General features: G+C 33.2%; 1 protein-coding gene across 1 annotated transcript; it reads left to right on the top strand.

Annotated features, from left to right (window-relative positions):
* The first annotated feature begins 1,758 nt into the window (after window positions 1–1,758).
* Window positions 1,759–14,587, top strand: LOC145286256 (protein C10-like). The gene is made up of 3 exons (XM_080135078.1): window positions 1,759–1,888; window positions 8,112–8,288; window positions 13,087–14,587. Exons 1-3 carry the CDS (start codon window positions 1,846–1,848, stop codon window positions 13,242–13,244), a joined length of 378 nt encoding a protein of 125 aa, XP_079991204.1. The 5' UTR covers window positions 1,759–1,845; the 3' UTR covers window positions 13,245–14,587.
* Window positions 14,588–16,182: the final 1,595 nt, after the last annotated feature.

Genomic DNA, 16,182 nt, shown 5'->3' with positions numbered 1-16,182 from the left:
TTAGGAACCCGTGACTTCTGGAAAATCTACAACAGTGTAGTAAATAATGGGCAATCAACAATTCCCCCACTATCCAACAATCATGCTCAGCAACCGAGAAGGCTAACATGCTTGCCAGTCGGTTTGCCTCCAACTCCACAGTAGACCCTGCTAACCACCCTCTCCCAGACTTTCCTTTGTGGACAGATGCCACACTTGACGATCTGAAAATCACCCCTTCTCAGGTGCATACCATTATAAAAAATCTTGACACTTCAAAAGCATGTAGACCTAATCTCATCCTAGCTGTGCTATTAAAAAAGTGCTCTGCTGAAGTAGCTCCAATCCTCTCCAAACTTTACAACAAATGCCTTAACGAATCTTGCTTTCCTGCCTTCTGGAAAACTGCTTTTGTGGTACCAGCTTTCAAGAATTATGGCGAAAGAACTGACCCAGCAAATTACCGCCCCATTAACCTCCTCCCACTTTTTGCCAAAATATTTGAGTCCATAATTAACAAAGCTCTAGTCCATCACCTTATAGATGCTAAACTTCTTACCGACCAACAATATGGATTTAGGCAAGCCCGTTCCACAGCAGACATTCTAACTGTAATCTCTGAGCGTATATACCATTCACTTGACAAAGCAGAGTAGGGTAGAGCGGTAGCTCTAGATATATCTAAAGCTTTTGACAGGGTATGGCACGAAGGTCTTCTCAGGAAAATAAGATCATACGGTATTACTGGAAGAATACTTAGCATAATTAAATCCTTAGATAAGAGAAAAATCCAGGTTATCCTCGATGGCCGTACATCTAAACAATATGATATAAATGCGGGAGTGCCTCAGGGATCTATCCTTGGACCTCTATTATTCCTAATATTCATAAATGACCTCTCTGACAAAATTGTCTGTGAGATGGGTATATATGCTGATGACACCACGCTCTATAACAGACACGACAGGAAAACAAATGAACACATATCTAAAGAAATGGCAGAAACACTAGAGAATGACCTCCAATCTATAGTGGAATGGGGACAAAAATGGATGGTCACATTCAATGCTGCCAAGACAAAACTTGTTTCCTTCAATAACTACAAGAAACCTTCTCTTCAACCAATAGCAATGGCCAAAGACTCTTTATCTGAAAGCACATCTTTTAAACTCCTCGACCTAACGTTCACAGGAAACATGAGTTGAAGAAATTTGATTCAGTTCCTATTTACACAATGCCTCCCCACGGGACAGAGTTAAACACTGAGTCGTTTTTTAACACGAAGAAAAGGAACAAAAATAAAAATTGTCTCAGTCGAGAAGGATTGCTCATCCACTGAGAGAGAACAAAAATTGAAGTGCAACATCTAAAGAACAGATACTACACTTTGAGATATTAAATCTTTTATTAAGGCTACAAAGTTCAACATAAACAAAAAACTTAGGCACAAGACGAACTCAAAAGGGGGGGGTCGTTGGTCATCCTTGTCACTCTAGAACTAAACAAAACTTTCTCTTAGCTAGTATCTTCTTCTACCATAATACCGCATTCACCTTTCCGTACTGGGGACGTCCTACTTAGCTTTGATCCTGGTCAAAAGGCCAAGAACGTCTTTATACGGTTATTATTATTAATTTTCTTTTAGGAATCGTTTTATTTTTTTTTAATTATTAACATAATAAATCGTAAACTGCTTTGGCTATTTCCGATTTTTCCTGCGAATCGAAAGCATTCGGGTCAATATGCACCCCGACTGTAGAGGTATGTTCCACAAATTTCTTTTAAGAAATTATAGGTTAAAAAAAAACAACAAAAAAAAAAACGGGGACTTTTCCCGATTGACACCGGTAATCCTCAATTGTCAAAATGGCTACTGCTCTTCATCAATTTACAAGTGATGATTGTAAAGGTAAATCGATTGAATTTACACACTATTTAAAAATATAAAAAAAAAGAAAGAAAGAAAAAACAAGAAATCTACGAATTCATATAATTGATTTTCAAGATAATATTGTTGTCTGTTTTTTTATATAACAGGATAGCTTGAAAAATGAAGTTTCCGTTGTACAAAATGTACTGCAATTCCTTATGAGAGGCATCGTTGAAATATCTCTCTTATTTCTTTTGCGTTTCTCTAATATTTCTGATGAAATCGATTCTTGGCCTTAAATTGTATTCCTTGTCCTGAAATAAAATTTTACTTATTAAAGTCTTGAAAATTGAACATTAGTTCAATATTTTAATCGCAGGCGGCCATGTTGTTTTGGATTGTTTTATAGAATCACTCCCGTTTACAAATTTGGTGTGTTGATTTTTTTTTTTTTTTTTTTTTTTTAATGCCGTTTTTATGATTTTAGAGGTTTTTCGAGTTCCTTCAGAACGATTTCGGTATATTTCTCAAGACATCTTAGTGTTGAATTTTTTCCCGTGTTTTTTAGACGGTGATAGATTATTTGGTATCCCCGACGAAACATCTTTCAAAAGATATTTTAACTGAAGAAAATTATCACATTCTTAGACGAATTATTATTATTATTAGTAGTAGTAGTAGTAATTTGGCGTAAGAATGATACTGTCCTATTTGTATGGGTGTGAGTCGGTGTTCACCGTCCGATTCATAATCGAGATCCATCAGTTTTTAGGACCAAGGTTGCAGGTGCTGAAATCTTTTGAAGTCGAAAGCAGGAGGGTTATCCGCGGGACCATTAAAAGTAAATTTAACGAGATCGCCAATTAATAGGAGGTTTTCACCAAAGCACATCCTCACATAAATAAAAATTTGGGTTTGTATTACTGTACACATAGATTCGAAAAAGTTGTCAAAAAACAAATATATAACAAATAAATGTTATCAAAGGCAAGATAAGTTACTTTTCTACCAAACTGGATATAATTTTCGTGTTTTTATTCAATGTAACATGTTTATTCAGCTCGAAAAACATGCAGTGTTTACCGATGTATTGGAAAATTCAAAATGGCGGCCGACTCTCTCTTAAACACGGTAAGTTCGGGAAAAGGTGTTATAAATAATAAACTAGACAAAATACTGTTAGAAATTAGCTCAATATATATTACCGTGACATAGGTTGACATATATTCGGTGTTTTTTTAATAATATTTTGTCTAGTTTATTATTTATAACACCTTTTCTCGAACTTACCGTGTTTAAAAGAGAGTCGGCCGCCATTTTGAATTGTCCAATACATCGGTAAACACTGCATGTTTTTCGAGCTGAATAAATATGTTACATTAAATAAAAACACAAAAAATATATCCAGTTTGGTAGAAAAGTAACTTATCTTGCCTTTGATAACATTTATTTGTTATATATTTGTTTTTTGACAACTTTTTCGAATCTACGTGTACAGTAATACAAACCCAAAAATTAAAAAAAATAGAAATAACACTGGAAAATAACGACGCTCGTCAAAAAACTCGAAATCACTGTATTAGCATGAAATAAACAATATTTACATGTTAAGAATATTAGTTTAAATTGTTCCAACATAAGTTTCAATTGTTCCAACATAAGTGTTTTTTTTTTCTTGTGTAGAGTGTTCATAATGAAGGATTAGCAAAGTGAGGATTTCATGAGAATATTAGCACGAGGTTTGAAATTACTGATTTTTATGGCCAGTCACGTGTGGCTTGGAATTAATCATTATTTTCTGAGGAAAACAGTCTGTAAGCGTGAAAATGAAAGCGTATGTTTGTTTTCATCATGTAAGAACAGTAGTTCGAAATAAAATTGTTTAAAAAGGAAAATTAAATTCTCATTCGATGTGATAACTTTCCATGATGAGAATTAGCGTTCACCTGCCTGGTGCATGCAAAATCATGTGGGGGGGGTGATTTAATGTCCCACAAGATGGAGTTCTTCAACACTTGTTGTGCTTGCGAGTTTGAAGAGAAAAACTGAAAAATTGATTTGATTTTTCGTGACAAATCTTTATATAGAGATGTTCTCGAATGTTCCAGTTAGTTTGCTGTATCTCTACGTGAGGAAACATAATATTCCTTTGTTTTGTGTGTGCGGTGGTCACACCACGACATGTTTTTGTGCGTTCTTCATATGTGTGGGCATTGAAAATGGTGATTGCTATGAAAGGTTCTTGCTGCGGATTTGTTCTGACCTTTTGTAACAGTTGCTACATACGTTTCTGTAAAAAAAGATGTTTATTTACTTTTAAGAATGTTTCACATTAAAAAGAAACTTAACAATTACAAAAAATGAATGTTACATATTTATTAAATAAAAGTAAGAATTGTTCACATTGTCTCACTTATTTTCATATCAAATGTTAATAGTAAATAGCAAACATAATATTACATATTATAATGCATAATATCTGGTGGAAGATTTTCATTGGGGACGCCAAATAATCTATCACCATCTAGAAAACAGGGGAAGTAATGCAATTGATGAAACTACTGATGTGACAGACTTTTCACAACTTCTTGTGTGTATCCGTTATTATAAAAATGAAAAACATTTGCAAATTTCAATTACTGATGTTAATATTTTTTATTTAATTGATTATTTCTTTAAAGAACATTTGATCGAATGGGAGTAATTGTACTGAGTTTGTACTGACGGGGTACCTGCAATGCTCGGCTGTAAATCTGGCTTCCAATCATGTTAAAAAAATGACTCCAGAAGTTATTCGGAATCACTTCATGATTCATCAACAAGTATTAGCTGCCGAGACGTTACCTGAACCATTCAAAGAAATGTTTAAACAAGTTATTGAAGCAGTAAATGTTGTTAAATCAAGGCCACTTTGCAACATAGCTCTTCAAAGTTTTATGTGAAGATTTGGATTCAACACGCTACTGTTTCATGCAGAGGTTAGGTGGTTCTCAAAAGGAAAGATATTGTAAAGATTATTTGAATTGAAAGGAGAGCTGCAAATATTTCTTGCTTGCAAATGAATATGAATCATTATGGATGAATTTACGTTGTGCAGATTGCAATACCTAGTTGACATTTTGGAGATATTTAATAGTATAGGATTACAGGGCCAGAAAGCTACAATAATATCTTTGTCTTAAAAATTATCTATTGTTGTTTCACCACATTTCGGCCAATTCATCCTCTGGTCTTCTTCCGGTGGTTAACCACGATGGGATAGGAATGCCGAGTTTCTTAACTGTATCCTCAGTCCTATTTTTGTCTTCACCACGTCGTTGTTGTTTCACCACGTTTTGCCCAACTAATCCTCTGGTCTATTTAGGTAGGATTGAAACCGCTATCTTCAGACAATGCTCACTTGAAACCGTAGAAACTCAACACTTCTATCCACTGTGTCATGGGCCCCGAAGGGCAATCAAGGTTGGATTTTTGGGTCTTATAAATCTAAGTTTTCATTTTCATCTGGTCTTCCATTGTCGAGTCCATACTGAATGGTATTATATATTATTTTTTTTATTGGAATCCATTAAGATAGTTTGATAATCATACGCATAACACACTGGAGACACAGTGTTATGCATATGAGACTATCTGGTACTAGCCAGGCTCACTGTTACTTAACTTCGGTGATCTAATATGAACTGGTGTGTCAAATGTGATTATGCCATATATTGCTTAACTATATATATCTAATTCACATATATTATTATCCATAGTTTACAGCCCACACTCAATATTATATTCCTATTCTTCAGTTTCCTCGATGGAAACTTGACCTATTTTCTTAACAACAAAGAATACATTTCTTTTTAATTTCTGTCAAATAAAATTGTATCCAACTCAGAATTATTTTATTTTTTTTACATAGGCCCAGAGACCACTCAAGGATAAGGGTTAAAATTATTTTAAAATGGTAACATTTTTCAGTAATGACTTGCAAGACAATAGAAACAACAGCAGATTACAAGTATTAAGGTTTAGCGTTATCATGCAATCAACCTATTATATATGATAGACGATTAATGATCATCTTTTCAATCTCAGCTCTTTTCATCCACTTTTACTTTCTTTTTGTCATTTTTTGTGGCGGAGGGAGGGGGGAATGCATTGCATAATATTAATGCATTGTATAGGAACAGTTAGTTTAAAATTAAGATATTTACTTACTTTTATGAAAATCAGACTTCTATAGTTATGGAAGTCTCTAAAAACAGTTTATCTCTATATCTCTCCTGAACTCTATCCCTGTTTAATAATAATCCCTATAAACATCTATAATATAAACTTCCTCTGTCTGTTTAAATGTATGTATGTATGTCTGCCTAAAACTTTTGACAGAGGCAACGGATTTTCACAAGATCAGTATTGTTTTGAAGTTTTCCCTTCCGACAACAAATATCGAAAAATTGGCTAAAAACTGGGCACTTTTCTACAAGGAGGGGGCGCTTCTTTCGCCAATATTTTTGAAACCCTAATCCCCTCTTTTTGATTGACTAGCCTTAATTTAAACCTTTGTCACTTCTGGTTTGGTGATGGAGGCAGATGAAGACGTCAAGTTTTTGGGGGTTTTTTTTCACATTCTTTTCCTCTTTTGTGGCACGGGTTCGAGCCTGCCTGCCTACTACCACTTTTTTTTTTTTTTTTTTTTTTTTTGCTCAACACACACCTTCAAACACCCGGGCAACACTAGCCACCCAGGCTTGTTTGCATATATGTAGCAGAGGTGACGAGAAGGCAGTAAAAGGTGGTCCCTTCCCTTGACTGGACTCCTATTTTATCATGATCGCCAATCATGTTGCTTCTTTCAGTTTTCCATCTTGTATTAGTCTGTACACACTTATCTACCCGAAATAAAAGCTTTCAAAGAAACTACAGCATCTTCTGTCAGATCACATGTTTATTCTTATTTTTGAAAATGAAAGCAGTGAACTGTAGCTGTCCCAAGTACACCAGGAATTTGGTGGGTGCCCTCACCAACAGTCAAGACACCAACCCAATCAAGATATAGAGAAGAGAGAGCAATTGAGACAGGATAGCAAAAGCTGTAAGATGATAACATTGTTAAACATTAATTAGTTATTATCGATCTATCTGTCTAGCTATCTATTTATCTATCTATTCAATGATATTTTTTAAATAGGTTATATTGGGAGTTATTGTTTATAGAATAAAGTGTAGCAATGGGTTTTAGCTGAAGATGTTTACATAAATTAGCTGGGTTAAATAAACAAAATGACCTTGGGCAGGCAGCATGGAATGGTCACACGTTAGAGATACGTGTGCTTTTTGAATGATGACATAATGGAACTGAGGTCAGGAAGTTTAGTCAGTCGAGGGAGTTGGAGTTTAGTCACGAGAGTGAACAGATGTACTTCAAGCCAGGAAACGAAGCTGTGAAGGACAAGCATGTGGAGATGAAATGTACACTCTGTGAAGACCATTTGAGACAACTGAAATAAATTTATATTTTAAAAATACAAAGTGTTGTTCTGTGGTTTCACAAAAGAATAAAGAACAGAGGTCTCAATTGGTTGTGATGTTGCCCATTTCATGTTTCGTCATGGAGCTCAGCAGTTAAGATAGAAGAACTCTTGAAGAAAGAAAGGTATGAAGCATATATTATTCTTCTTATAAAAAATGATACCTTACATAAATATGAACTGTAATATATACCCGTGTGATAACTCTCTGATACAACATGACTCAGTTTATACGTCAATATTATATTCTCTGGTTAAACAATAATACATACAATTTATACGTTTTTATCTGATCCCATTACAAGAACAAAATATCATCCACCTGATTATACAACGAAGCGAACCTTGGCACTCTTCTGATTCTCGTGTCATATTATCATAACTTGATCACACACAGCAACCAGGGAAAGGCAAATAACTTGCTTCACCCTTAAATTGCAGTAGGATTTGTGATGTCAAAATGTTTAGTTAAAGCCGATAATTCCATTATTCAACATATGAAAACTAGAATTTTATATGAAAGATCAAAATAGCATCGTTTTCTCTTGATTATAATACTATCTTATGGGTCTTATGAGACTAAACTAACACGGTCAATATCGGTATAAACTTAGAATATGAGATATGAATTGAGAAGTAAAGATTTTTTTTTTTAAATTGTTATTGTTGTCCACTTTATATTTGACTATAAAGACGATCATTTCTTTTCTTTATTTTATTTTTGTTTTGTCTATCTCTAGATGCCCTCAATGACATCTTGGATGCATTAAATAAAGAAGAAAATGCGAGTCGTCTTGATGAAGCAAGAGAAAGTGCTGGCAATGACATGCTGAAGGCAATGCAACTTGTTTTTCCATTGGCAACCCAAATTGAAATGGGTGTGATTGATAAATATGGTTTCGTTGGAAACGGAGAAGGCAAGTTCCTTTATTTATTTTTTTTCTAATCTTATATAGCAAGATATTTTGATAGTATGGCCAAGTTGAAAAGAAATGGATGAAAGGTCTTGGATTTATTTATATATATATATATATATATATATATATATATATATAGTGAATGAATGACAAAGGTTTATATCCCAAAATTCATGATTTTGACCATCTTAAAATTTATTCCTTTTTACATTTACAATTTTTGACAACTGAATTAAAGCAATGAATTATAAGATGGTCAACATCATGAACTTTGGAATATAGACTTTTGTTATTCGTTCATTATATTGCTTTGTAATTACATTGAACTTCTTAAATAAGGATTGGTATATATTATAAGGAAAAAGATATTTCCACAGAAATATATATATATATATATATATATATATATATGTATATATATACTATGTATTTAGGCAGCATGTTTTCATTCAGACAAGTATTGTTGAATAGCAAGTACACTCCGTACTATTCAACAATACTTGTCTGAATATATATACATACATACATACATATATATATATATATATATATATATATATATATAGTAACATGCAGTGATTTATGGTGATAAATAGTTAGATTGTACATCTAAAAACAAGAATAGGTTTAAAGATCCCAAAATCATATTAGAATTCTCTGTAAGAACTTGTGGCATAACGGATAAAGTACTATACAACATTGTTTTAAGTTACAATCTTCTAAAGGTTGAAGGTTCAATCTTCAGTGTGGCCAATACTAAGAATACAATTCGGAATTACTTAAGACATCTATCTGGTCACAGCTGACAGAATGAGATCCTTCTTCCCCCATGAATTAAATAAAGGGTTCCATTTGAAATTCCGCACAGATTCTCGAGTTCAACAGAAAGATTCCCGAGTTTGACAAGATATATCTGAAGAAGGTTGCATCAACTGAAACGTTGTGAATAATCCAAATAATACAAGAACTGAATATTGTTGAAGCCAATTTTGTCTACCTTAGTGTAAACCTGGATCGTATTTTCTTATTTAAGAAACAGATAAAAAACACCAAATTGAAAATCACCTCCTGGAACAACATCCTAAGTTAAGAACCACGTCACATACACCAAGATGTACTACCTTGGTTCTGTGCTATTTTTCTATTTTATTTGGGAGAGATTATCATATTTTATCCTCTAGTCCTCACATTACATGAGTGATGTTTCTGACAAAGGAGGAAAAATTGCTGTTTTCTTGATCAAAATCTTTCATATAACACTTATCACTGACTAGTTTTTGACCTTGAAGTGGTATTTTTGGGGTCCTTATATCAAGTGGCTTCATGCTTTGGCTGGAGAAATTTCCATAAAGACAAAGATTAAAAAAAAAGGCTCATTCCTATAAACTAGACCCAGCGTTAAGTGACAGTTGTTGCATGATCGCTTGTTGCTTGAAGCCTGCCATCTCCTCACTGGCATTACCAAGATGAAATCGCGAAGGCTACCAGTGATGAAAAACATCTCTTTCACTTATATGAATCTTCAGACAAATGATTGGTATCTAAGAGAAGCTTCCTCAGTCATGTGCAGCCTCTGACATCTCAGGAAGAAATTAGACTATGGCTGTGGATCAGAGGGCAAGAGAATGATCCCCCCTCTCCTACTGACATGAGAATACTATTTTCTTCGACCATCTCTCTTCGTCCAGAAGGAGAAACCAAACAATTGATTCTTGCCATATTAAAACTCGACCTTACATCCTGCCAAGGGTAGATAACCCACCCTTACTCTAGAACGAGGTATTTCTCTTACTTCTCACAATTTCAAACTTATATATATATATATATATATATATATATATATATATATATAGCATAATCATGTTGACACACCGGCTCTTGCTAGCTCACCAAAGTTAAGCACTGTTGAGTCTGACTATTACCAGATGGGTGACTATTTGGAAACACCAGATGCTGTATGTAGAAGGATGTCAACACCTTCCTACAAGAGCTGCAAAAACCTAAGGATGTTATCTCTCCTAATGGGGATATAAATGTGAATGTTATACTCCTATGAAACTTCCTCTTTCGGAGGAGGTTGGTTCAACCCACTTAGGGCTAGTGCCATGTCGGTCAGGTATGATATATATACATTTATATTTTTTTCTTTTACTTTTTTTTTCACCCTTAACAAGCCATATCACCAGTTGGACATAAGGGGCTACTATTTGAGACCATGCCTAGAAAAGATTAACAAGATATTAGTTTACATTACATTTAAACTTCTGCATATCAGTACAGTCAGGGAAGCAGGTAGCAGGAAGGGAATTCCAAAGTCTCGCTGGTAGAGGAAAAAAACTATCTAAATAGAAAGCTTTCTGGCATTTAGGGACCTCAATAGTGAAGGGGTGAGATTTTGTTGATAAGCAAGTTTGTCGGGGATATCTACATTGAGCGGGTGCAAGTGCAACAAGTTCATCAGAGCACATTCCATTAAAATATTTGTAAAGCAGGCACAGAGATGCAATATTTTGGTGATGGGACAGGGGTTGGAGTTTAGTTAACAAAGCGGGACCTGTTAGATTGGGAACTCTTTTTTGGACCCTATCCAAGAGGAAGAAGTTAGTGGTAGATGCACCAGCCCAGATGTGGCAACAATACTCCATACATGGGCAGATGGTGGCCTTGTAGAAGTACAGGATACTCTCGGGTGTGAGTAGTTTTCTGCAGTACCCTCCGCAATATCCTCAATGTACTTGTTCCGTTCATATTACCCGTGAATATTAGACTGAGGAGTTTGAAGGAAGAATTCAATTGTTTTAGTTGGAGAGGCATCTTATAATTGTTAAAGGAGAGCAGCTTAGCCGTACTAGCATTAAATGTTACCATCCATTTGCGGCCCCATTCCACTATGGTCTGGAGGTCATTTTCTAACGATTCTGCTATTGTCTTACATTTATGTACATCCGTTGTTCCTTTGTGCATGTTATAAAGCATTGTATTATCAGCAAATATACCCATCTCAGACACACGATTAATTAATATTAGGAATAATAGTGGTCTAAGAATCGACCCCTGAGGCACTCCGCAATATATATATAAAATCAAGAAAGCAGGTTTGCATATATATAATTAAAAAAGTGGAATATTGACTCTTAAAGATTAAATTTTTATAAATATAATTTTATAAATATAAATAGGATACTGGGTACATGTGATATATTTTACAAATCAAGAGGCTGTACAGTCAAGATAAAATCATATATTATGGTAAGGGGCAAAGAAGTTAATACTGTAAAGAATTACATTGCACTTTTTGCAATAAGTTAGTGGCTTACCGTTATAACACTCATTTATATAAGTTCATACATCATCTAACAAATAGAATTTTAGCAAATTTCGCAAGAATTTTTAAGAGGGTTCCAACAACTCTTGGAGAGAAGTTGATAAATATAGATGAATTTTATCCTTTCTTCAGAGTAATTATGCAGTAAGCAGTACTATTATATATTATCTTATAGATTTTAAAACTAAATTATTTGATGTCCTATTTATAGGACACTGGAAACCTACTGGGTTGACAGCCACCCCATCCAATCTTCTGACATCAGTTCCAAAGTAGTTTAAATTGTCTTTAAAACAATCTCTAAATTGCTTATGCAATTTGTGCTGTGAGTGGGTATTCTGAGTTAGTTCCCTATAAATTACCTGTTTGTGAAGCCTGTCATCAGTAAGATTGACAAGATGACCAACCCAACAAAGTTTGTATTTACTTATACAAGATTCAATGCTTGGAATAGCAGCTCACTTCAAGCAAGTGCCTAAGGTAATTCTGATGGAAATACTCTAGCAAAGTAAGTGGTCCATGTCTCACAAGCATATAACAAGGTTGATGCAACACAAGCATCATACCCAATGATCTTTGTTTCCAGCCTGATATCACGTGCTCACACCCATTTTTTTTAAATCCTCAAAAGACACGCCAGGTTGTTTAATACATCTTGTTATCTTCAGCATCTAACTAACCATCCTTCAAACACTACCCAAATGGATAAACAGATCCAGTGGCTTTTAACAAATATATTCACTTCCTGATATGGGTTGCTAGTTAATATCTAATACACTCGCATGCAGAATAATCCAGAACTGCATAACAGTGTACTGGATATTAACTTTCATTTTATCCCAGAGTACACCTAATGAATTATCTTCCAAGAATTTGAGTTAATTTACATTTTAACTTTCTTATTTGTTTTCTTTTTCCTCTTCTGTACTCATTTTGTCCTGCTTTATTTATACTTTATAATTTAATTTTATTTATCAGAATTTTATTGTAAATTTTTACATATTTTGGAATTAAAATTCTTTTATAAATTTTTATTATCTTATATAACTTTTGTTTTTCTCTTCTCTTTTATCCCAATCATATTACCTCCCCCACCCACACACATCCTATTTTTTTGTTTTTTTTACAATTCCAATCTGAATTTTTTCAAAGTTAGTGCTGTCTTTTTATCTTTACTTTTGTATAATTTCATCTTTTTCTCTTTTGACCACTATATCCATGTGACACGCATATTAACTGATTAAAAATGAACTAAGATGAATGTACAAAATCTATAGCGATTTAAAAAAAATTTTGATCCATTTTTGACCCATAAAAGAACGGTCCATAAAAATCCAATCATTTAGAAACAGACAAAGAGCCATTTATATATTAGATTATGACCAATATATATATATATAATTTATTAAATTTTTTAGCTATTGAAGAAAAAGAAAGAAAAATCTTTAAAATTACTTTATTCCTTTGTTGCAGGCCTGATACGATTTGCTCAATCTGTACGATCATACGAGAAACATGATCCCGAAATCGCACAGTTGAATGAGAAGTTACGAGCAATTATGATTCCACTACTTCATCTGCAACCACCAGTAAATGCTCTCCCAGTGGAGGAAACGGTTTCTGCCACATGAGAAGGAAATGTTTTGTTTTCTTTTCAGAAAAGCTATTGGTGCATTTCAATAACAAATAATTATTATTTATTACATGATAGCATTACAGGTGTTATGTTGTATAAACTATGGCAGCATGTAATGCTCACTATTTTGATGTTATTTTCAATGTTTTGTACACTGAAGTGCCAAATATAGTGAGCGTTTTATGCTGCCATAATTTGACAGACAACATCAGGCAACATGGAAAGACTGAATGTTATTATGAAATAAGTAATATTAAAACAACTCATTTTTTTTCAGTAAAATGCACCCAAATTTGTTAAACTATTGATGCATTCTTTCGAAAAATTAGCCTTAACAAAAATATATAAATATATACATATATTTTGTCATGGGGTGATAATAGAGAATCACCAGAAAAATACTTGGTTAAGTGTTTAAAAAAAAAAAAAAATATTACTTTCTTGAAATGCTTGGTTAACATTCAAATGTAAAAAAAAAAAAAAAAAAAAAAAAAAAAATTGCATTATTTAAACTGTCAAAAAAAAAAACTTTTCACTTTTCTTGACTGGAGCCATTTTGTTTTGGTTAATTGTTTTTCCTCTACAATGTTACCTTAGTTTACTTTGGGGTGGGAGGGTTATTCAGCATACGGTATTTATCTACAAATTTATCAAAAATAAAAACATTTTTCTTGTTAGGGTCCTTAAAAAATAGAACCAGAACAAGAAAGATGTTTTTATTTTTAGTAAATTTGTAGATTAATGCTGAATCACTCACCTCTACTTTTTTTTTTTTCTTTTTAGGCGATTACATATGAACACTCTAAAAAACTTGGCAGATGAAGAAAAAAAAATATTTAGAATTTAGTGGGGGATTAATTTTGTCTATAAATTTAACATAAAATAATCCCTCTATTTCTGGGCTATTTTAAAAAATTTTCGCCACTAACTCTGATTGGTTGCCAATTAGGGTTAGACTAGACTGCTTTGAAAAAATTATTGGCAAAAAGCAATTTATTGAAGAAAGGAAAGTTTTTGAAAAACAATTTATTAAAGAGGGTTTAATGTGTTCTACAGTTAATATTGGATATAAAATTAACTTGATACGGATAAGGAAAAATACAAAACTAAGGATAATCAAAACTAAATCGCTCCAGTCAAGCTCAAAAGTTCAATAGAAGCAAAAAAAAAAAAAAAAAAAAAGTTTACTATGCACCCCCTCCTCCAGTGGTTTGTATCATTGTTATTCTTGTGTACCATTTTCCCATTCAAAACATTTTCAAATTGTCTTGCATGCTTCTACTGCTGCTACATTTATGTCTATTTATATTTTTCTGTTCAATAAATTATTATCCATTACTTTTTCTTGTGTTTCGTTATGGAAAATGAAGGTTTGAGAGAAACTCTTACAAATGCAACAAACATCTTGGTAAGAAGAATTTGTATTTTGTTTTTATGGAATTTGGAGAAAGCTTATGACAAAGTACCAAGACATTTGGTCAGATTGGCTTTGTGTAAATTAAAGTCATTAGTGAAGATTATTCAAGTAATAATCAGAAATACTCAGTTTTGTTAGAATGCATAGTGACAGCTTTAATGTTAAAATGGTAATACGCCAGGGATCTGTACTGAGTCCGATGCTTTTCATTCGTGTTCTAGAAGCGAGTTTCAGCTATTATATTATGCCTTACGGATAGGTGTATAAATCCTTTATATTGTGTCACCACCGTCATCGTTGTGAACTTGGACCATTTCATTTGATGACACAAAACCATGTTGATGCCAATTTTCAGTTTTTTTAATAGAATTTATTAAATACAAAACCAGAAAATTTGTATGTGTGAAGGAGAAAGACAGAAAGAGAGGGAGGAAGAGAGAGAGAGAAATACAGAGCTGGATAGTTTATCACACTTCATCAATCACCAGTGTGCGCTGCACCTCCCCGCCTTCAATTCAGAATCAATAAATTTATGAGTCAGAGTTAGTTTATGGACAGTTTACAATTTGGGATAGTTGATGACAGTTTGATCAGGAAGATAAATTTTCTCAATTGGGTCTTAAGATTTATACACCTGATACACTAAAACTTTACCAAGATATGAACATTAGCGTTTGGAAGGTTGTTTTCCACAATGGTATCGCACACACACGCAAACATACATACATACACAGAGTACAACTGATCTACATACAATGGGTCGGAGTGCGTGTTTTCTTTCTTGTGAGTTTGCGTCATTTTATTTTTTCTACTTGTAAGCCAATGCTTGCCCTCTCAGCAATCATCAAAACACAATAACTAGAAAACATGAATACAGATAGAAAAACCACAGAAAACAGTATTGGTGTTTACTAAAATGTATTGTAGTGACCTTGATGGTTTCATTATGAATATACTTTCCTGAGAGACGTACATGTCTAATACTTTTTGTATGCTTAACTGGAACATAGCAAAGTAAGTCAGTCATAAGACTGCATACTTCTGCCTGACAACGTAAGGATGGGCCAAAATCTTATCTGGACCTTATGTCTTCATTTTATATGAAATATTCCCAAAGTTACATCATAGAAATATGGTAAAACAAGTTTAGTGGCCTGAACATAATTCAATAAAACAGTGTATAGGCGATAACTATTGTTTTATTGTGTTGTTTTTATTAAATATAAGTTTTAAATGAGGAATTATTTTGATTTAAAATCTATTTAGTATTGCGTGTGTAATCTTGGTGAACATGCTTGGAATGTGTATATGTATGTATATATATATATATATATATATACACACACACTGTATCGCTCATTTCTGCTTGTATGGTAATTTCATTTTTATTTTTTTTAGCAATTATATATATATATATATATACACACACACACATTTCAAGTATGTTAAGATTACAAGCATAATATTAAATAGATTTTAACTCAAAGATGATTCCTCATTCAATATTTAACAAAAC

The sequence above is a fragment of the Euprymna scolopes genome, chromosome 10, assembly GCF_053919585.1.
Source record: "Euprymna scolopes isolate OS-2025 chromosome 10, ASM5391958v1, whole genome shotgun sequence".
Taxonomy (NCBI): Eukaryota; Metazoa; Mollusca; class Cephalopoda; order Sepiida; family Sepiolidae; genus Euprymna; species Euprymna scolopes.
This window is presented reverse-complemented; position numbering and strand designations above follow the sequence as displayed.

Coding starts and splice junctions, on each gene's coding strand:
- LOC145286256 (XM_080135078.1), top strand. CDS start 1,846: ATGGCTACTGCTCTTCATCAATTTACAAGTGATGATTGTAAAG. Junction 1,889..8,111: donor TACAAGTGATGATTGTAAAG/GTAAATCGATTG, acceptor GTCTATCTCTAG/ATGCCCTCAATGACATCTTG. Junction 8,289..13,086: donor TTTCGTTGGAAACGGAGAAG/GCAAGTTCCTTT, acceptor CCTTTGTTGCAG/GCCTGATACGATTTGCTCAA.